This window comes from Charadrius vociferus, unplaced genomic scaffold, assembly GCF_000708025.1.
Source record: "Charadrius vociferus isolate BGI_N301 unplaced genomic scaffold, ASM70802v2 scaffold262, whole genome shotgun sequence".
Classification (NCBI taxonomy): Eukaryota; Metazoa; Chordata; class Aves; order Charadriiformes; family Charadriidae; genus Charadrius; species Charadrius vociferus.
In genome coordinates, this window is record NW_009647218.1 from 602,368 (window position 1) to 625,301 (window position 22,934).

A 22,934-nucleotide genomic window follows, 5' to 3' on the forward strand; every position below is an offset into this window, starting at 1 on the left:
CAGGACATTACAATGAATGCAAATTCACCAAGTGAGGCTTTCACGAGTGACTTTCTGAGTGCAAGTCCAAACTTTCTCCTCCCATTACTTGAAAGTTTATTTCTAGCTTCTGTTCATCAGTAATACAAAGCAACAGTATCGCACCTCTTTCTTCAATCTGCCTCTTTTTTTTTGGTTTTATTTTGTAACCTGGAACAAATAACCAGTAGCAGTAGTAAAAGCAACCATTGTTTCCTGTTGACACTTGCCAGAATTAGGCAGAATTCATCTATGTTTCCTCCTTAGCATCCAGGTGCACCAACAAAACCTTTGATATTTGGTATTTTATCCCTATATCTTCCCCTAGAAGCTCATATATGAAACATGATGCTGCTGCATGACCTGCCTCACTGCTATAGAGAAATTGAGGGAAATGAAATCCTATCAAGAACCTTTGAGTCCAATGAGGTACTAACTCCACTTCAAATTCCTTCTCGTCCAACTGTCTCACAAGACAGGTAAGAACAGAACTCAAAAAGGTAAATGGCTCCATTAAAAGTATTTGATATCCACTTGCTACTACCAAAAGTATTTTCTAATAGTTATGTTTTTCCATCAAGACACATTTTTTTTCTTTTTTTTTTTTAATGAAACAAAATGTTTTCTGCTTTGTGTGATAGTCTGTCAGTTACCTGGGAAATATGTTGATTACACCTGAAAACAAGACTTCTAAAATACGTTATACTGTGGCTTTAGGACTCAAAATCTCTTGAAATAGCTTTCATAAAGAATGAAAACAACATGTATATTGTATTTCTAATTTGGAACAAATTATCATATCTCACAAACCAATCACCAACATTTATCATGTTATTCTTTGATCTGCTCCTGTTTTGAACCTTTTTTTTTTTTCCTAGATTACAGGTTGACGTAGAATTACTGAGATAAACTTTAAAATTAAAATTAAAATTACAGGAAGCCTGCATTTTGCTTTCGTAATCATCAGTGTGTAATCAGGAAGTTTCAGGAACCAATGCATTTTTGCTATAATTTACAGGTCCAATTATACTGTTACCTAGGGGACAGAATATGGCAGAATTCCTGCAGTTTTTAAAGTTCTGGAAAGCTGAACCTCCATGCTGCTCAGTGCTCATGACAGATTTTTTTCTTTATCTAAATTTCTATTGTTTACATACATAACAGATTCCAGAGGTAGCCTCAAGTCTCCCAGTGTTCTTTCACGTGAGATTTTATCTCTTTTGTTAGCAAAATCAATTCTTAGTTTCCATCTTACTGACAGCCTTCTGATTTACTACTACTGCTAACTTCTTCCATTATTTGTCATGTCTCATATCCAACATCTGAATTCCAGTCCGAGTATTTTGATATTACTGGATTATCACACTTGTCAAACTGTGTCTTGATGCCTCCCACTTACAACTCTTCCCTGAGGCAAGGGGATTTTTTTTTTATTCCTTGCATTACAAGAATTTGGGTGAGTTTCCATCTGAACTGTTTTAACTGATGACAGACTTGAAAGTTTACTGCATTATAGGCCTTATCTACATTTTAGTGAATGTATAGGAAACATTCATGTTGGCTGCACGGGATACCAAGCAAAAGGAAAAATTAAGCTTAGAATGGACTGCAATGTCAGGAAATGCACCAGCAAAGCATTTTTCCGATGACAACTATGTTAGACCCAACACTGAAACACAAACAAGAAATAAGCATGGCCAAGTCGTAACAGAATGGACTGCAATGTCAGGATCTAAATGCACCAGCAAAGCATTTTTCCAATGACAACTATGTTAGACCCAACACTGAAACACAAACAAGAAATAAGCATGGCCAAGTCGTAACATTTCTTTTCTCTGGAAAATCTGTCTTGTAATACAGACCGTAAGCTACATTTTCCTGCCAAAGGAAATGTACACTCACATGAACGCACCACTTTATACCGGAAAAGATGACAGCATGTTTTACAATATCATACCTGTTTTTTAAATGGTGCATTTTTTTCTAGTTACATAATTACAAGCAAATAAATAAAGAGAACACAGTTGCCCTCAGCTTTGAAAAATATTCATCCATTAATTTTATTACATTATCATCTTGGACTAGAGTATTTGTTACCAATATTTGGTAAGGCTGAGGTACTTGCGTCTTTTTAGTTTAGAGAAAAGACGACTGAGGGGGGATCTTATTAATGCTTATAAATACTTAAAGGGAGGGTGCCAGGAGGATGGGAACAGTCTTTTTTCAGTGGTGCCCAGTGATAGGACAAGAGGTAACGGGCACAAACTTGAATATAGGAAGTTCCATCTTAACATGAGGAGGAACTTCTTTACTTTGAGAGTGGAACAGGCTGCCCAGAGAGGTTGTGGAGTCTCCCACTCTGGAGACATCCAAGACCCGCCTGGATGCTGTCCTGTGCAACCTGCTCTGGCAGGGGGGTTGGACTAGATGATCTCCAGAGGTCCCTTCCAACCCTGACCATTCTGTGATTCTGTGATTTGCATTGATAAACAGTGCCCATGAATAACCAAAGGCACATTGGTGTATTTGTATAATGTGAGGTTATATATACACAAAGAAGTTACTCTAAGGATTTTACCCTATGATCAGATAGTCAGATTCAGTGTTGATATACTAAGATGATGTACATAATTATTTATATGTTTATTGGGCAAGAATTAATCAGAAAAAAAGTTCAGCTATTCCCACCCCCTAAAAAATTCACTGAATTCCAAATCAGTATGTTGCTCAGTGACTATGTCTGTGCTGGCAAGTATTGTGGACTACAGGAGAAGATGTGTAGAGTGAAACAGTTGGTGTCGAGGCTCTGAGGTAGAGAAAACATGCATTTCAGGTGCTCTTTATTTTGTATCACTTCTAGCGGGATTCTAGGGACTGAAGGTCCATTTGTGGCTGTGGTGCCCTCCTGGTGCATTCTTGGAGCACATCTTCCAGTTAATTTCATCCCAGTACATGTACTGCAAGTTCAAGGCAGTGCAAAATAGAGACCATTGGGAGATTCACATCAAAAGTGCACTCCTGACCCAAATTAAAACGCCACTGTGAATACACCCTATGGAACTCACACAGAGGCAGGTACTAATCCTATCCCTCTAAGAACTCTCTTTCCACAGACCTTCTGGAAGCTGTTGGCAACACACCCCCTCAGATGTCTTGGCTTCATGCACTGATCAAATCAATTACTGGAGCCCTGCAGAAGCTCACAATCTAAGACACTGTATTCATGCACTCTGGTTTGAGGTCCCCACAACAAAACAAATTTGAAGGGAAAAATGTAACTAGTGAACTAATGTTCTGATCCCAGAATGTTAGCTACCTTTTTGGGGGGTTGGTTTTTTTTGTCAGATCAAAGAGCCAGAAAGGTGGAAGTTGGCTGTCAGAATTCAGAATAAATCTACAATTGTGGAAGTCAGAAATGGTAATAGTCTCTATTAAATCATTGACTGTACTTCTGAGACTCTTAAGGATTGTTCATGATACACTCTTTAAAACCTTGTTCACCCTAGCCCTCATTTGATAGTCTCTGGACAGAGCCGTTTTTTTTCTGTGTCCCTGAGATCTTCAATATCACTGGATCAGTATCACCTATAAATGTTTCTTTGTGAGAAGGAGACTTGGAAACATTTTAAGCTTAACAACGTCCTGTTTGGGCAGAATGGATGATCAGACCCATGTGTGCAATGCTTCTATTTTCTGTCTAAGATAAAGTGGTTGTTCTGCAACTTAGTAACCTATCGATAGCAGTCAACAGGAATGATTTATTAATGTTTCCAGTGAGAGTCAGCTTAATGAATACAAACACCACAGCCATGCAGGTGACTTGGCATCTGACTGCCTACTTTCAGGAAGGGGAAATGAGGCTTTAGAAAGAACTTAAGAAATTGATGCTTGAGTTCCTTCAGAAACCAAAAAACAGGAAAGCTCTCTGACAATCTAAGGCACATCAGATTCTTATTTTGGTTCATCGTACAATACATATAGCCCTTTGCACCCTGGCAAAATGGAGAAAGGTAACAGCATCAGGCAGCAGCAGAGTGGTGCTGAACCACACAGATGGAACTACACGATAGGAGGGCACTGCACTGCCACAAAAACAGAGAACAAAGCACAACACAGAAGCACTGCCTGGGTCTTGTAGATCATGATCTCTCCCATAGATTTCCCTGAGATCTGTTTAGATATCTAGGACTCTGCCACGGAGTCTAAATGTACTCTGAGGAAAAGGTTTTGTAGCCATTATTTTTTCTTCCTTAAAAGCCTATACTCATAACGAGGTCAGGACTGTAATGCTCACTGAAATGCTCACATAATAACAAGCCTATTTCCCCTCATGTTTTAGGAGATGTGGGCTCAGGGATGTTATTCTACCTTTGAATCAATGTAAGATGAAGTCAGAATTAGGGCGGCCTTGCACCTAAAAAACACCATAAGCCTGAATCTAGCTAGTACCTGCAGAGTGGCACTTTTTCCCAGTATGGTTTAATAAAAAACACCCTCTCGCTCCATCTCCAAAGTAATGATCAACATTAACAAAGATTAACAACATCTCTGCTTAAACAGGGATTTCTTTAGCTGATACCTATCGCTCCATCAGGAATCACACATCTGGAAACCTAGAGCAACACCATACTTTGGAGCACGGGACAGAGAAACCCAAGATAACTGGGAGCAAGTTGGAATATCTGCATGATTCACCACAGCCTCTGTTGTGAGAGCAGTGCAGTGGCTATACCACTGTCAACAAAAGCACTCCTGCTGATCTGCAGCCATGTCCAGCTGCTTCACTCATCAGTAAACAAACATCCAATATCAGAAAAGGATGGTAGTACAGATGAGGTCTAGCTAAAGCAAGAATTGGGGCCACTCTGTGATGGAAGGACAGACAACAAACACAGATGTGGATGCTGGTTCCCAACCCCATTCACCTAAATATGACTCCCTCTGGTTTCATATGAATGAAGACAGCACACCAGTAAAACATCCCGAGGGTGACCATCCCCATCACATACCAGAACAGTTAATTACTTCCTTGATAAGGTTTTCAGAAAATCCTGGACAACTAAGTCAAATTTAAATCACTTTTTGGCTCTGATGAGATCATAGAATTATAGAATATCTCAAATTCAAAGGGACCCATAAGGATCATTGAGTCCAACTCCCTGCTCCTCGCAGGACTTATCTCCTTAACAGGAAGACAGTCAGCTGTGCATGTGTTCTCCTGACTGTAAAACTGCTGCCACCCAAAAGAAACAGAAGCTTTAAATTCTCAGTGAGTTTGGTGTCCATCTTTACAACACTGTAAACCAAAACCATGTGAGGTGAACATGCATCTAAACACATTGAAATGCTTGATTTCATATGACACAGATGTATGGAAATGTACTGAATATCCTCAGCATGTGAAGTGCTTGACACAGCTTGCATTCAGTGTGAATTACAGCTACTAAACAGTAACATTTCTCTCCTCTCGAGAGATGGAGAGGGGAGGTTTTGAAAGACACAAACAACAAATCTGAAATCAGTGAGAATTAGATGCTAAAGCTTCCATCTGTGCCGCTGCATATATTTGCTGTCCATATGCCACTTACGTAGTAGTGAAGGGACAGTGCAGGTATCTACATGCTGGCAGCTGATTGATTACACTGTGAGATCTACATGCTGCACTTATCTATCAGCTTCTTTCTTTCTCTCACTGATCAAAACGTAATAGACTTGATTCAACCTTCATTAAGCAATTGCCAATCACCATTGTACTTACTTCTTCTAGTGCCAGCTCACCATAATAGCGTTACCCAGAATAAGACTGAGTAACTCAGAGCCAACAAAATAAAGCCAAGTTGTCATTGTTTAAAAGATTTCAAGTAACCATCGCTGTTGCTGCCGTTAAAGGACATTTTGGATTTGGTTTTTCCTTTTCAGATATAAAGAGTTCAGGGAAGCCTTTCACTGCTGCAAGCTACCCTGGGGAGCAGAAAGGGAGCATGGAGGAATTGCACTACCTGTATTTCCAGAAGACCACAGGGCAAAGAAAAAGTCTCCACGTACTTTTATTAAAGTACATCAACATTACGGTAGTGGTGTAGACCCTTGGCCAAGGTAGGCTAGACAAATACTCTCACAGTCAAAATGTTTAAGTGATGGGTTTTTAACAAGAGCAGCAACAGACAGCTAACAGGTTAGACAGCAATGTAGACCAAGACATGCAAATATCTGCATTCCAAAAATGGGCAACTTAAGCTTCTACCTTTTTCACATTGCCCTAAATATTAATGTGGGAATATACTGGTACCCACAAATCTCTGCACAGTATTTTCACTGAAACACTTAAAGTTCCAAATGACCATATTTATTCTTTGCACATCATTTGATAATTATTTACTGTTGGGCGTTGTCCCAAACACCCTTTCTGACCTTAAAAATATCACTACTGGCCTAACTTAAACCGATCCTCAGCATCCACAAATCCCATAGGCATAAACATGAAAAGTCAGTGTTCAGTTTTTTCAGAAGAGAACCATCTAGACAACAGATGAGGGGAAGAGTTCTGGGGTATGCATTCTGACTCAGGGTTCCTTCTCCTAGCCTCTTCCCACAACAAATTTCTTCTCTAGAATATATTGGGGTTGGTGCCATTTCCACTGAAACCAGCTCCAAAACTTCTTTTTCACCATGATGGCATTAGTCAAAACAAAACAAAACCAAAAGACTTACTAGCTGACAGATAGACAGGCAAACGATGATGCCAAATCTCTGTTGCTGAGATACTCAGGTAGGTTTCAAATCACAATTACTGACATACGGAAAAGCTTTGAAGGCAGAACATGCTGCTGCTTAGGGCTGACTTGGAGAAGTTCAAGGACAGCCCTGCAGGCTTCCCTGGAGAACAGGAATTGAAGATGAAGACTAGGCACTTGTGTGCTGTCCAAGGGTTAAAACATGACTCAAAGACTGGAAAGAGACTTTCCTGTCTGCGTTATGAACTAGGCTCTCTGTAAAATGATCATAGAATCATAGAATATCTCGATTTGGAAGGGACCTATAAGGATCATCAAGTCCAACTCCCTCCTCCTCGCAGGACTACCTAAACAGTATGACTAAGAGCATCGTCCAGACACTCCTTGAACTCTGACAGGCTTGGTGCAGTGTCAGCTTCCCTTGGGAGCCTGTTCTAGTGACCAACTGCCCTCTCAGGGAAGAACCTTCTCGTAATGTCCACCCTGAACTTCCCCTGAGGCAGCTTCAATTCCATTTCCTGTGGCTTATCACCACAGAGAGGAGAACAGCACCTTCCCCTCCGCTGCCCCTCTTGAGGAATTTATAGACAATGCTGAGATCACCCCTCAGCTTTCTCCTCTCCAAGCTGAACAAATCAAGTGACCTCAACTGCTCCTCATAAGTCTTGCCCTCAAGTCCTTTCACTATCTTGGGTGCCCTCCTCCGGACACTCTAATAGTTTGATGTCCTTATATTGAGGCACCCAAAACTGCACAGAGTACTCGAAGTGGGACCACACCAGACTTTATAAACGCATGTTCATGACATCCATTTCTTGTTTGTCTTAGGCAACTCTCACAGTAAAGTGATACTACAGAAGAGCTGTTCAGAGCATAGCCAGATGTCACAATCCTGATAGTGCTATTGTAGGGGCAAAATAGAGTAGCCTTTCCTCCACACTAAGTTTCTGTATTACACAGATTAGCCTCTAGGTAAGTAGCAGGAGCTACAGTATCCCCAATGGCACCAACTTCACTGATCTCAGTGAAACCTACAAGAGACACAGGCTGGAAATTAATTAGGAATTTACTCTAGTGCAAACAATCATAGAGGAGAAAGCTGAAGTGAGCAAGATGCAAATGAAGTATTTTTGTGGCTGTGCCTCTGATATCACTGGCACAAATTTCTGCAGGGGAAGTATGAGAAGCCTAAATAAATATGTTCATATCACAGCCTTGCATGCGAGCTGGAAGGCGAGGTCTGATCATAGATGCCCACATTGCTCAACTGACAGCACCCATTACACATTACACACTGGACAGTGCTCATGTGGGATAGTGCTTAAAGAAGAAAGAAAAGACAATTCTGAACTCATGATTAGACCCTGAGTATTGTGAGCATATTCCTTGTTGGACTGTGCTATAACCCGCGAGCCTTGGCAGCCCATTGAGACAGCCATAAAAGCCAAACCAATCCCTTCTGATTCAGCATCATTTCTCTCCCTTTCCTGCAGCCAACATCTCTTCTTCAGCCATGCAATTAAGGCCACCCATTCCTTTCAGCAACAGACACGTGATTGACCTTTGGGTCAAGCTCAGCTTCAGCAAGGCCAGGTCAGAACTATAAGGCTATTTCTAATACCAGGAAAATCTTACTGGTGACGGCTGATTTTTTTTCCAACTGCATTTCCTTCATTTTCGCACCTCTATTTGCTCTCTTTTCTGTTGTGGGTTGTTTGTGGTTTTTTTTTAACCTGATCTCCCATACTAACAACTGATTTGGTTTCCATTGTTTACACTCAAAGACAGGTATGGTGCTGTCTTCTCATCAGATTCTTTTCAGTGGTAAGGACCATGCAGTTTGGCTGGATTCTGGGAGCCCATTGGCTGAAAGTGATCCCCATAATGTAGGAATAACTTAACTGCTTATGGGATCAAAAGATGGAACCTGCACCCATTCAAGGCATTCCCACAGCTCCTACTGAGTGTTAGGGGTGTGTGGTGAGGGGCTGTAAGGGCCAGGCCTTCAGAGAGGGAAACGCTCAGTGTTCTCAGGAACTTTGGATTCAGGCATGGGTGCTCAGCACCTCTCAAAATCCTGCCCTGCAGGACTTAGATTTTGAAACTGAGGATAGATTTCCACACCAGCAACATCTATGAGTTTTGATATTAAGGCTTATCTGAAAAAATCAAGACAAAAACATATAAATTGATTTGGATTTTTATAAATAAATAGAGCATAGGCTGTCTACATTTATGCTTTCTCTTTGCACAGAGTCCTCCCCACTGAGCAGCACTGTGACATCACCCAGCTGAAAAACAGTGATATGTATATGAATGATGAACTGTAAGTTTAAACTGTGCGTTAACCAGACTGTGAGTTTAGTGAATGTAACAGCAAACTGAATATTCATTCCACTCTGGTGATATTATGCACATATGATATGAAATGCAGATATGATACGAAATCTGAAGGGCCGTTGCTAGTAACAAAGGAGAACAAACACAGTTGGGAAGGAAATTCAGAATATGGCGTTGTACCCCCTCAACAAGGGTCTCTGAGTTTGCTTTACAGGTTGTCCATATTTATCAACTTGTAATACTCAAAAATATTAGCCTTTCTAGCAGTTAGAATCCAGATTCAACTGAAGTAACTCAAGTAACCGTGACATCATGTGTATTTTAGTCCATTTTTCTGGTATATATATACATGTAGATACATTTTTGGAGGAGGCTTGGCAAGGATTATTTTTCTCACTGCTGCTGTTCAAGGTATACCAACCAGATCGAGTGAATTTGGATGCTGCTGGAGTGCTGCAATCCAACATTTCGCCACTTGATGGCAACAGCAAAACGCTTAAATTTGATCAAACTACCAAGATTTTAGATTAAGGTCATTTAAAGTGTAAATGTAAATTCTTCAAAAGCAGAAGATGAACAAGTTACACCTAGCATTGTTAACTAGAACATATTAGAAACCTGAGAATAATTCTGTGACAATTTCTCGGTTATCTTTATAGGGCTGTGAGGTGCATTGTTTGAGCCCACCACTCTCCCTTTAGCCTCTTTGCACATGAAGTACCTGCTCCCTATTTTGTATAAACTCAGACACCCTAGAAAAGCAGAAGAGCTAATTGTATGCAGGCCACAGAAGCTACACAAAGAACCCTGCAACCCTGCTCTTTGTAATCCACTGCTTTTTGCAGGCTGCTCTCGTTATTACCTCGTAAGAGCATGCAGCACAAGCAGAAGTGAGTGTGGTTACCTACAAGAGCATACAAGCCAAAATTCCTTTTTACTGGGACAGCTGATGGCCTTTGACCAGCAATGCACATTAGAGGCATTGGCTGTGCTACTTCTGCAGAATTTGATTACAAGCTACAAGGAAGTAGGAAGTTTCGCTGCAAGTTTCTTGTCTAAGTTTGCTAAGCACTAAGTGACAAGAACTGGCCCGTGCACTTTTGAAGACAACAGAGCACTTTTAAAGTTGTTTTAAAACCAGCATCCATGCAAAGCGGGGACTCTCATGTTGCACAGTCAAGATGGGTGGTTCTGTTTCATTACCTAATCCATCCCCAAGAAAACTCCATTGACTGCAGTGGAATGATGCTGAGGAACAACATGGTCCACTGTGACTAGCTAGTCAAATAAGTGTCCTGTCACATGACATTTATATTGGTCTCCCTGAAACAGCAGAAACACAGGCAAATTGTGGAGTAAAAATAAAAACTGTGCTTCGCATGAGTTAGGAGCCCTGCTGTGTATTCAGTAATTCCCAGGCTGGCCAGCCTCAAATGTTTCTTGGTTAAGGATGCTCTGGGACCCATTCACTACATAGCAAGAGCGTTCCTCGTGCCAATTGCTCACCAGAACGGATCATCCATGTACACAGGCTGAGGTAGACATCACAACAGCTTTTAGGGATTTCCTAAGGTTGCTTCCTCTTAAGGAAGCAACCACGGACTGCCGTGACTCTATGCCTTTGTGCTAGCTGTATAAGGAGGAAGGAGGTTTTACACAGGAGCAAATCAAACTCTGCCCCTGTACATACTGAAAAGTGCACAACCTTGGACTCTGAATATTTGATCAAGAGCACATTGGTATACTTCTCCCTTATTTTGCACTCACATCTTAACCTGAAACATGCTGGGTCTCTAAACATATTTTATGGTCTATGTTTTGCCCTAGTTTGAGCATTTTCTTTTCCTGTAAGACTGTATTTTCTCGGTCTTTGAAAGACTTTTCAATTGAAGGAAAGAATATATCCTTTAAAACAAAAAGTGAAACACATTAAAAAAAAATCTTCCACGTTCCTAGTCCAAGGTCTTTCAGAGCAAATACTCTTCCTGCTGTCAGGGACTATTAAGCAGTGACAGCCACATGGAACCTTTCGTGAAAAATACCCTCTGAATGGTGCTCTGCAGGCCTACCAGGGAGCTATTAACACTCAGTTTATTTACCTTATAGCCTGTGAGGGCTCCTTTGAGCCATTACTGTCTTTTGTGGGAAATGAATTACCAGGCATTTGCAGTAACTCTATACACTTTCATGGGACAACTATGCCTTTGCCTTAAGTAGGCACACTACATATCCTTGTGCAGTTTTGCACTAGAACGAATCACTGGGGTTGTGCAGATGTGCTTTTGTAAGTGCGTTAGCAGTGGGCCACACACATGTGCTCTCCCAGTCAAATGTACTGGAGAAAAGTGGTTGCCTCCTCCCATCTAAACGTGTAAGGAGTCCTCAAGTTCACACCAAACAAGACTGCAAAATCCTGAAAGATCTTGAAAAACACCCTTCAACTATTGCCAAGAACCCTAGTTATACACACACATGCTCTACATCAGGCTACAACATTTGCAGTTGTCCTTCCAAAGACAAATGACACCAATGAGGTTTTCAGTGTGTTCAGGGACAGCACAGAATGAATGAACACTGGCTTTTTTCCATGTGGGTTTTAATCTACTTTCACTGTTTATCATGTCACACAGCACTTCCATTCCTCTGGCTGTCCCCCAGCTCCCCAACCCCTGGTGGTTCCCTGACCTGCAGCTCCTTGACCAAGCAGGTTTTAAGGTTAGGCAGATAACTGAGTGCCTCCCTTTGAAAGAACAAAGGGCTGCAGGGAAAGCCAATTTACATATGTGAAACATTTTATTCTCCAGTCATAATTTCCTTCCTATTAAAACTGGCAAGAGTCATGAATCTTATTTTCTTAATAATTTATTGAGTACGTGGGAAATTAATAGGAAAGAGCAGCAAAAAAGTTTTCTGGCCTGATCTAGAAAAGCAGCTGAAGGTCATGAGGCTCCCCACACTGTGTCACTCCCCACACTGTGTCACTCCCCACACAAAATCACACCTGAAAGAAGAAACAGAGAGCCTTCAGAGGCTCCTACAATGTGTCGGAGAGTAGAAAAATGGTGGGAAGTGGGAACTCCTCATGAAGGTCACACAGGTTCCAATGTGTCTTGTATTACCATTACTGAACAAGTGTGTCCCTGCACCAAGTGCTCGGCCCTACATAAGGAGGGGAGCTGCAGAACTACTGGAGGCGAAGCCAGTGTTCCCATAAGGATACTTTCCCTCACATTAAACTTGGTTTATGCCTATTTTATCAAGACGTGTTTGATGAGTGCCCACAGTACACTCATTGCTAGGGAAATGGGATGGTGTCCATCTGGACCACTGCCTGGATTTGTTCTGGGGCTTTCCAAACTTGGAGTATAAGTCCCTCCATCTTAAGTCTGACTCCTTTTCAAGAGACTGATAGATTCCATATCCTCTGTGGACTGAACATAAAGGGGCAGGTAGCATAATAATTAGCAACTGTTTCTTGTATGATATGGTCAGGCTCCAGCAAAAGTCTACTAGAACTCCAGTTGAAAGCATCTCAGTGTCAAATTTGGAAAAGCTGTTATTCCTTTCTTCCTTTTCAGCCAGAGCTCTACTTTTCTATACATTCTGGGTGATTTCAGGCTTGATTACTCAGTTTGAGTTTTAAAAATACAGGGAAGACTCTAAACACCTTTGAAAATGCAAAGCTTTGCTGGCTCTTACAACCTGAGCTCACAAAACTTATTCTAACTCATGGCAGAGTCATGAAAATGCATGTTCATCCTTATTTTATTGCTGCCTTAAGTTTAGATGTTATAATAAAAAGTGCTCTACAAAGGCACTGAAGTAGTTCTGCCATGCCAGAGCACAAAGCAGACACTGTCCTTATTTTTGCATATTTGTATCAGGAATATGTCCAATGAATGCAATGAAGACTGTAAAAATTCACATTGTAACACAATGGAATAGATGGAAATTGAAATCCTTCTTAGTGTTTATTTTCAATTCACATGGTGTTACAATTGTACAATATTGTATCCTACAATTGAAATATTGTAACACCACATGAATTGGCAATAAATACTAAGCAGTATTTTCTTTCATGTCTACAGCACCAGTAAACATACAGCACCAGTTTTAACTATAGAAATGGAAAATCAATTAGAACTACCTGTGGAAGAAACTTTTAAAGATTGCTGGTCTATAAGTATGGCTGTTTCTGTAAAAGCGTTCCTTTTTTCAAGACAGATACAAAGTTTAAATCAGAATCCTAGGTCGTTATAAATGTAACAATGTACAAATGGTTGTCAGAATCCAACACTTATGATTAAGTCCTGTTATCTTTGTAGCATCATACATTAAAAGTAGATATTTTGTTCAACTCAGTTAAGGCATGAGTTATGCTGGCATGGTAATTTGTGAGATCTCACACCTCATGTTGATTGCACTGAGACCCACGGCATCACAGCACAGGTTTCACAATGAAATGCACAACTCCTGCATGTTGTATCAGAACACGGGAACAAAATTGATCTGGCACTTCAAGTGGAACTTCAAAACACCCATGCCAGTATGGAAAGAAAGCACAGGACTGTATTTAAATTCTTTGAGCAAGGGGGTGTATTTCCTCTTTGTAACTGTGCAACACCTATTTTTATGGACACTAATTCAACGACTGAGTGGCCAAGTTGCAGCTCTTGAATCACAGGTGACTTGAACACAGAGCTTGGGTGCAGCTCCCATGCCATAGCTCTGTCATTAACCAAGCTACTGAGTAATTCCCAGCTGTGGGAGGAACAGAGTTCCCAGAGGAACTGCCAAGTTCAACAGCCAAGGCTGAAATGACAGAGTCTGTGTAGGGCCCATTAATATCCTTCACGGCTCCGTCCTCAAACTGAGCAAGAGGAGGAGCCCTGAGAAGTTATCACCATCTCCTGTTTGGGAATGAACCTGGGACATCCCTCTCCTCACTGAGAAAAACAAGGGGCTTTGGCAATATGAAGATTTTAGTATACAGCTTGTAGAATCAAGAAACTTTGTCTGATCACTGTAAAAATAATAAAGCTTAAATAAAAGACTATCATCACACAACCTCTCCTACCCATATACAGTAAAGACCCTTTTAAGCAAGATCTCGTAATTAAGGCTTCCTCATGAAATACATGAGATTTTGGAGCTCCAGGTGAACCACTTAGACTATTCCAGTAACATTGTCTTTCAGGCATTTTTTTTTATTATTTTTTCATCATACCACAAAGAACCATTACGCAAATTAATTCATTTTTTAATCCTAGACATTTTTCTGACTTGGTACCATCGCCAAGAGACTCTTAGCTAGCCTCGGTGATAAAATTCTTGCCCTTTAAAGTTCGTGTTTTCTTTTGACTGCTATTTTAAAATTTATTTAAAGCATAAAGTAAGTCTCCATGGCAAAATATAAATAATTTATCCCCATGGAATGAATAAGTATTTTCTCTGCAAGTAGAAACGGGATAGGTTTTCTGTTTGCATTACTGATAAAAGGATTTCTTTTTACTAAGCACATACCATTGTTAATTAATATAGAACTTATTACCCAAAAGCGTAAGAGGATAGATTTTTCCCTTGCTCCTTTAAAAAAGACACTGTGCACATCACTTGTTCCCAGTGCCTTTTCAGTGTTTGGCACCTGGCAACACATAACATTCCTCATGGAATGAGTGGTACCAGTAAGAATGTTGTCTGCATTGCTTACATATTGATTTGTCCCTAATGTATATTGATTGCACTGATTCAGATAAAATCTGGGAGATGCAAATGAACGTGGGTCACTTCAGGTAACTTATCTTTCTTCCCTATTATAGGCTTCATAAACCACCAGACAGTTTGGCTAAGTAAGTACATTTCACCTATATTATATCTTATTTTTCCTTAATGAAATAAAAAGTCAAGTTGTTCCTCTTACAGCCATAATTGCACAGGGCAGGTTCCTTCACAATAAGAAGCAGCAATGCAAATAGCTAAAAAACTCTCTCTCAAATGAAGCATGTAATGATAGGTTTATCAGGTTAGTAGTGTTTGCCTGGCACACCCACACTCCTAACAAATACTCATCTTGCTGACTTCCCTATGGGCTAATTGGGTTTTCTCGGCTGTGTTGTTCATGGTCTCTTTACCTAATGTGAATTGAAGTGTTTTAGACCATCTACCAAGCACAGCTAAGGGATCTAAAGTATGTATAAAGCAGATTTATGAGAGAGAAGCCTCAGAAAAGCCCAGCCTGGTAAGACATCTCATTACGTCGTGATGCACAGCCTCAGGAATGCAATGAATTTGGCTCCTGTATAGGACTGTGACTTTGCTTTATAAAGCAATTGGGGAAAGGCATTTGTTCTCAGTAAGCTGTTGTATGCAGTTGTGGTAAAGTTTAGAAGAATCCAAACAGGTTGCTAGTCTCTCTTACTGGAAGAAATCGCTGCTTTCATTTTCCTCAGAAGATTTCAGGATTCCCCTGATTTCAGTAAGTTTTTTAATTATTCTATCACAAAAAAAACGAAAGCTGAAAAGAACAGCCACAGGAACATGGGCACTTCATGAAATCACCGTTCTCAGTATCCCATAAAACTCACCAGTTTAGCTTTATCCTCCTTCCTCCCAGAAACAAACATCTTCTTAAAGGCAAATTTTGATTTCACAAGCACAAACTCACTTACTATTAATTGAAGCTGTGCAAGAATCAGAAGTCCACCTTTTCCTTCCATTAAGCCACATAAAAGTAAATATGAACTGGTATGACTGATTATGTACAAAAGCAGCAAGGGAATCATCATAGTGAATTCTTTGCAGGGTGCAAGCAAGAGGGAAATAAAGAAATAAGATACTGCCTTTCCGATTCTCACATCTCTCCCAGTTCTTGAAAAGTGTTATATTTAATGGTAAAACTCTGTGAAATGTGAAATAAGGAAATTTTCTTTTTTTCTGTCCTTCTTCCTGCCAACTCAAACCAACCCAAGACCACTCTGCCTGCCATTTCCCACCTCTCATCCCTACCAGACACACATCTCTAGGTACGCCGTGTTCCCAAACTTCAGATCACCTGAAGATCGAGACACCGGGATTGATGCAAGCAGTCATCAGCCTTTTCATCCCAATATCCCTACCAAGCCTTTTGATGCGGTTGTTCTGAGGAAGACCAGAGGTAAAACAGTATTCTGTTGATTTACTATTTATTCTTGAAACTTACTTACTATTGAAGTCACCCTCTTTTCTACTGAAGCTTAACAGAGCCATAATCTGAATACATCGGTGGTCAGGCTAAGCATTTTGGCTTAAATTAGAGTTCTATGTGCTGATAGTTGCAGTCTCCATGGAGGATACTTCAGCACTGAGAATCATGAATAAAGCCAACTCACATGAACATCTCGTAGCATCAGAACAAGCTGCTAATCCCTACAAGAGCAAGATGGATCATTTAAGGTATTGTTCTGTCAGACAAATAATTCTTCACTGTCCAATACAGTGGAAGAGAAAGCAAAAAAAAAAAAAAGCATCAGTGGGATCAAAAGCTAGCAGTTTGGGAGCCAAAGTAATGCCTGCCATACCTTTGCTGAGGACAACAGAGGTACCCCTGAAATGAGACCTGAATGATTTAAAACATTTTGTCACTACACAGGTGGTAGAACAAGGTCCAGGGAGAAAAAGCAACTCTTCTTATCCCTTATGAAGACTGAGATGAAGCCCTAGAGATTCATTATTTACAGAACAGCGTGTAAGCCATCGTGAGGTGTTTGTTTTTAACCCCAGCAGCATTTTACCCTGAGAATGTTTTACATAAAATATTGGAGGAAAAGGGCATGAAATTTTTGTTCTTATTCTGCTTTTCCCTGGAGACATTCTACTGCATTGAGATTTTGACAGGTACTTTGTTTTGGAAGACTTTAAAGATCACCTGTGTGAACTGACGAGGAGTCCTTGGCAGCTGCTGACCACCCAGGGTTATGGGGGATTTGGGACAGGAAAAAGCCAGCACGTCTTTGTGCCATGGCAGTGCTTGCCAGGAAGGGTTTGGCAATAATTGCATGAAATGGAAAAAGCATATGCTGGCATGGGTAAGAAGCTTTTCAGTAGAGTAAAAGCTGACAATGTTACATAGGAGGTCCATTTCCATTAATTAGCTGCCATTCCCAGTCATCGGCACAGTGATGTACGGTTATGTATATAATTGGGTACATGAGCCATTTTTAGTGGACTGTTTGTTCATCCAACCCCAAAATCTTCCCAAAGAATGTGTAATGCGAGGAGTAATCACTTTTAGTCAGTTTTCATTGATCATTGGTCAATTTAAGAAACATTTGTAGAGGTCGGCTTACAAAGCCTATTTTTGCTCAACAGGAGGTCCATCAGAGGCCAAAGCCTATTTCCAGCAAAGCTTAGCAGGTTCAGAATTACTGTCTAACAGCAGCTAACACTGGCACTTAGAAAGTACTTTAACTTCATGGTTTGACATGGTTTGACTTCCTCTGAGATCAGAACACTCCAGTTCTCAGTGATTGAAGGAGAAATCTCTGGTTAAGTACAGATAACCCAGACCACACTCAGGTGACTTTTACCAGTGGAAGGTTGTATTTAAAAGCTTTGTGCATTTTATACATCTCACCTTTACAAAACTCAGAGTAGCTATGATGTAGTTAATGCTGACAGCATCATTGTGAGGTAAGTAGGGAAACTGAGGCAGAAAGACTGGAGAGAAAAAGCAGTGATAGAACCAGGGTTGGAAATTAAGCTCTTCCAAGAATGCACTGCAGTTTCATTTTTATAAGACATCTAGTGCACTCAGTTATTCCACTGATGGTGACATTATGAGTACAGAGTCAGCTTCACAATTCATCTGTTTGTTGTTCCTGTTTGTAAAAATCAGGCACAGAAAATGCAATAAGAATCTTCCCTGTTGGTGGGTGAATCAAACCAGAGCTCCTGAAATTGGCCATGAGCAGATGGCTTTCTGCAGAGGCAGCTTTATCTGGTATAAGATCCAGTCCTCAGCTGCATGTCACCACCTCTCTGCGTGAGACAACTAGCCTTGCAGGTCTGGTGGTGCAGATAACGACATTGAGTGCTTCCAAAAAGACAGCTGGGGTTAACTTATGCCAGGTAAATGAGTGATCTGATCTAACCCTGCTGATTTTGTACCAAAAGAGTGAAGATTAGTTCTGTCTGCAGATCCATAAGGTCAGTCTCCCAAAGTAGAAGACATTAGCAACAGCTCACAGAAAGAACCTCTTCCACCATCACAGCTGTCTTTATAGTGAGCATACATCTACAGCTTAAAATGCTGATATGTCATTCTGGTCAATGATATTCCATTAGAACATGTTAAATATTTCCCCTATAGGTAATCCATATAGGCATGAAGTTGTCAGTATTCCTTCTGACTCCCAGAAGGCGGCTGTGCACTGGCCGGGACAGGACATATACTTCCAGGTATGTAGTTCATACAGAAAAAAGCAAAAGCCCCCCCCCCTTTTTTTTTTTTTTTTTTAATTAAACTTCTCTGCTTCTCTCTCATGGGAGTCATTTTTACACAGAGAGCTCCTGTACTGTTCTGAACACTTGTAGGCTATGAATTAGGCATCAAGCATACATATAGTGAAAAGTTTAGAAACTGTTTTCAGCCACCTCAGCAATATATAAAGAAGATCAGAAGCTATCAGGCTGTTCTGTTTCTGAAGTCCTTTAAGCAGTAACTAGCTCTCACAGGACCTAGCCAAGTAGCTCTAGAGGTAAGAAGAACACAAAGAAGCAGCAATAATAGCTGCTGACCATACATTTGGGGGAGGGAGCCAGGGGCTTCCTTCAGAAGCCCAGATTACACTCCGAAGCCCTTCAAAGAAATGGGTTTGGACAGCAGTAGATCTTTGCTCCTCCTTACCTCTCCAGAAGTCCTCCCAACGTACGGACAGGCTGTTGTCTCTGTTTCCATGTCTTCAAGAAAATAGATGTCCTCTTTGTGGACAGTCTTTGACTCCAACTTTGCCTTCCCCGGTGTAATGATGGAGGCTGGGCTGGTCCATAAAATAGAAGAGTGAATTTGTTCATCAATGATCATGTTTCTACTATTCTACAGCTTGGCTAAACGTTAGTTCTCTTCCTGGAGGGATGTAGCCTGATGACAGATAAAAGTCATGAATAGTGTAGGAAAAAATAGCAGTGAACAAAGAAAGATACATCTTTTGTAGACACACAAACATATGGATGGGGCAAGGGAGACAATAAGCAGCAGTCCATCTTAAAGTAGTCTGTAACTGTAACTAAAAAAGAAAGCTTATATAGCATGTAATGTTCTGCCTAGGTGTGGCTACCATGGAGAACTCGATTCCAAGTTATTTCAATTGAGTTCAACTGAATTTATGTACCTGTTGTATCTTCCACTTAAGCACTAATACTGTACTGAAGACATTTTTCCACCACATTTCTATTTTATTAGCATTTACTAAACAGATAATTGGGGGAGGGGAGGGTGATGTGACACGTGTTATTTCAAACCTGTAAAACAGTCTTTTCCATCCAGCACACACAGGCCTTATACCTTACCTATTTCTTCTTATCCTTCAGCTTCCTAAGATTGCTGAACAAAAGGGTCAAACATACTATCCAAACCCACCAAAAATAGTGGCCCCTAACTCCACTTTTAAAGAGCTAGAACATAACCTCTCCTCAAGAACAGCCAATATGCTACGAAATACTGAAAGGGCTCTGGGGATCACAACATACAATCGGGACTTCACAGGTAAGCTTTTTTGTTAAATTAATTCACTTGGTATAGCAATGAAAGACCACAAAGTGTTAGCCTAAACTTCTCAAAGAAATTAATTTCTTGTCATTAGTAACAAAGGCCACACAAACTGTAAATTATCTGAGGTTTTTCAGGGGGACTGTGCATTATTCTGATTTTCCTAACCAATAAAAATGTGTGACAATAAAATATGTCTCCATTAAGGAAGAGGTCCTATGAATCCCCTTATCCTGGATAACTATTACATGAAAGCAGTTGGCAGATTAACTGGAGAACTAGGTGAAGACATGGAACTAGTAAGTACTGTATTTACTAAGAATCTCATGCTTCCACCACAAGTAATACTGGCAAGAGCAGTACCAGCTTCAGCTAGCAGAATTAAGCCTTCCCTTGGATAATACTTAAGCACAGGGCAAGGCTCACTCTAAAACAGAGGCAAAAGTTCAATATACTATATCGGTCCTGACACAGCTGGTTGACAGAACTTCTGTAAGGGATTAACCACTTGTTCAGGGGTTGCAGAGGGGAAAGTTATTGTGATTATATGCTTATTTTTTATCTTATCATTTAAAGTTGCCACCAACACATGACAGCAATTCAAATGACCTTTTGCCTTAAGAAGTATGAGTAACAGTCTCCATAAAACGAGCTGGCAGCTCTCATGTGAATGGTGCAGCACTTCAGAGACTGAACCATTGGCTAGATATTCAGCTGGTGTCAATCAGGACAACTCCACTGAACTCATCAACTTACTGTCTTTATTGCACATTGTGTATTTGATAAGTGACCTATTACCATTGCAGGCTATTGCCTCCTTACTAACTATACCAGTTTTAGTTTGAGTTTCTATGATTCATCCTCCTCCATTTATGTGAGTGATTTGCCTTTTTTCCTTAAGGGTACATCAGTAACATTATCAGATTCTATTTTAATGCAAAGATTTACTCTAAAGAATGTATGAAACTCTATTGGAAAACTCCATGTTTATTGTCTTCAACAATTTTTTATTCTGTGTGGCCTGTATAAAAGTGAAAAGATGGTATTTGTATTAAATGCTACTCAGGCAAACAAAGCATAACATGGTATATAAGCATAGCAAATCAGGTTGAGCTGCTTTTTGCTAATGCATCATTACCTGTAACGGCTTAAGCCATTCAGTGACACCTGCACATAGTCATGCAGAGTACATAAAAACACCTAATGTATTCTAACTAAGCAATTCTGCAGATTAAACAGAGGGAATGGGTTCCTGCTCACCCTTCCACGGCACTGCTGGCTTTACAGCACTTCTGGGTTCAAACTGCGCTGACATACAAAAAGCGGGGCAACTAAGTAAGATTCTGTCATTTTCTTATAGTCCAAAAATGGCCCTGGGCAAAACAATCCCAAATTATCCTGCTTTTTTTCTATTGGACTAAAAACAAAAATCCAAGTATGGAAATTCCTTTTGAAACGACATTTACAACTTTCTGACAATTGAATCCCTGTATCTGAAATAGAAAAGCTGTCTAGCTTCTTCTCTAGTGTGATGAAAAAACAAATGTTTCACTTTATGATGATGAACACTTTAAAAAACAGTTTCAACAGCTGGTCTCTGGAAATGAAAATCCAAACTAGCAGCTTACATTAATTCAAAACTGAGCAGTTTTATTGCCCTCTGGCTTCTGAAATGTGATGGGCAGAGGCCTGGGCCATGCTGATTTATCTGAACAACATCATTCCACTTTAGACATACACACGTTAAACATCAAACACTCGGATTGTCCAGCACAGTAACTGCTGAAGTAACTGTTCCTATACAGTGCGGCCTTGACTCTGCACCAGTATCTGAAGCCTCAACAGTACAAATGATTAATACAGGGTAATAGTATTCAAGCAGTGGGTCAACCTGTGGCTGAGAGAGCTAAAAAGCAACATGCCAGTGAGCATCCTCAGTCCCACTTGCAACAATTCCTAAAATAATTTAAAAACACACTAATGCAAGCCATATATACTATCATATTGATTATGAAACCACAAATGGAAGAGAGATGTTTATAGAAGAAAGGAGAAGAGAGCATATCTATACTCATTTTTATCTTATGCATTGGAGTGGAGCTGAATACTTTCTTTTCCGTAGTTCATAGTTCATAGTTCTTTCATAAAGTCCAATTCTAAGCTCCCTAGGTGGCAAGGCAGTAACAAATGTCTGGGCTGCTTCCCTTTGCCTGGGAGACCCCTAACTGAGCCATTTCACTAGTCTCAGACAATAGTCTGTTAAAATAAGCAGTCCCTGCTAAAATAAGAGACTCAGATGACAGTGTAAATCCTGCTCCTTCCTCCATATAGAAAGAAACGTTTCTGCCTAGTCTCTCACAAGTGAGACCTCTTGAAGGGCGCACTGCACGTTTACTTCAAGGGCGACGTCCCCGTGAATCAATCCTGCAAGAACAGCAGTCCTCCAGTGTTCAGATGCCTTCGCCTTCAGGCAGAGTTCCTACTGTTGTAGCCAACTACTCAGACACGATGCTGAGTAAAATAAAAACAGCATCCAGTCTAGGTCAGCAGTATAAAGTGACAGAAAGCACAGACCAGAAATGGGATGTGAGCCAAGAGCAAACCACTCTGCCTCAGACATGCTACCAGAAAGTTCATTATCTGGACACAAGGCCGCAAAAAAACAAACTTCAGAAAATCACTGACACATTGCAAACAGAAGCATTGTACAGGGAGCAGCTTTCAGGAAGGCCTGAACTTGAATCCCTTCCAAAATCTGCATGTTCCCTTTCCTGCAAAGACTTTGGGCTCACACATTTGGATCAAAACACGGTATGGGAAGAAAACCCAGTTAGTCTAAGTAAGCCAGGCTTACCACTGGATGTAAAGAGTGAGGAAAGCAGAATGCTATCGTACAAGCTTTGTCATGAAGAAGCATGTCAGTCTGCATGGAGACCAGAGGATGGGTCAAGAGAGACAGCACTGCCTGAATGGATCCCTAGCTGTGAGGTTCCCCAGCGCCAGACAGCCCTGCTGGAGCTGCAGCATTCCTTCTCTAAGACAGCAGCACAACAATGTTTTCATGATTCCATAAGAGGAGAGACAAACGACCTCAGGGA

At 40.6% G+C, this 22,934-nt stretch overlaps 1 protein-coding gene across 1 annotated transcript; it reads left to right on the top strand.

The window, feature by feature from the left end:
• Positions 1 to 363: 363 nt before the first annotated feature.
• On the top strand, positions 364 to 22,929 carry LOC104281550 (chromosome unknown open reading frame, human C7orf31; the record flags this gene model as incomplete). Its single annotated transcript, XM_009879571.1, has 10 exons — positions 364 to 497; positions 5,938 to 6,114; positions 9,007 to 9,078; positions 14,912 to 14,941; positions 16,061 to 16,245; positions 18,439 to 18,529; positions 19,733 to 19,833; positions 20,044 to 20,135; positions 22,168 to 22,274; positions 22,428 to 22,929. Coding segments are annotated over exons 1-10 (1,491 nt in total), but the record flags the coding sequence as incomplete, so codon positions are not given.
• Between the last annotated feature and the right edge of the window lie 5 nt (positions 22,930 to 22,934).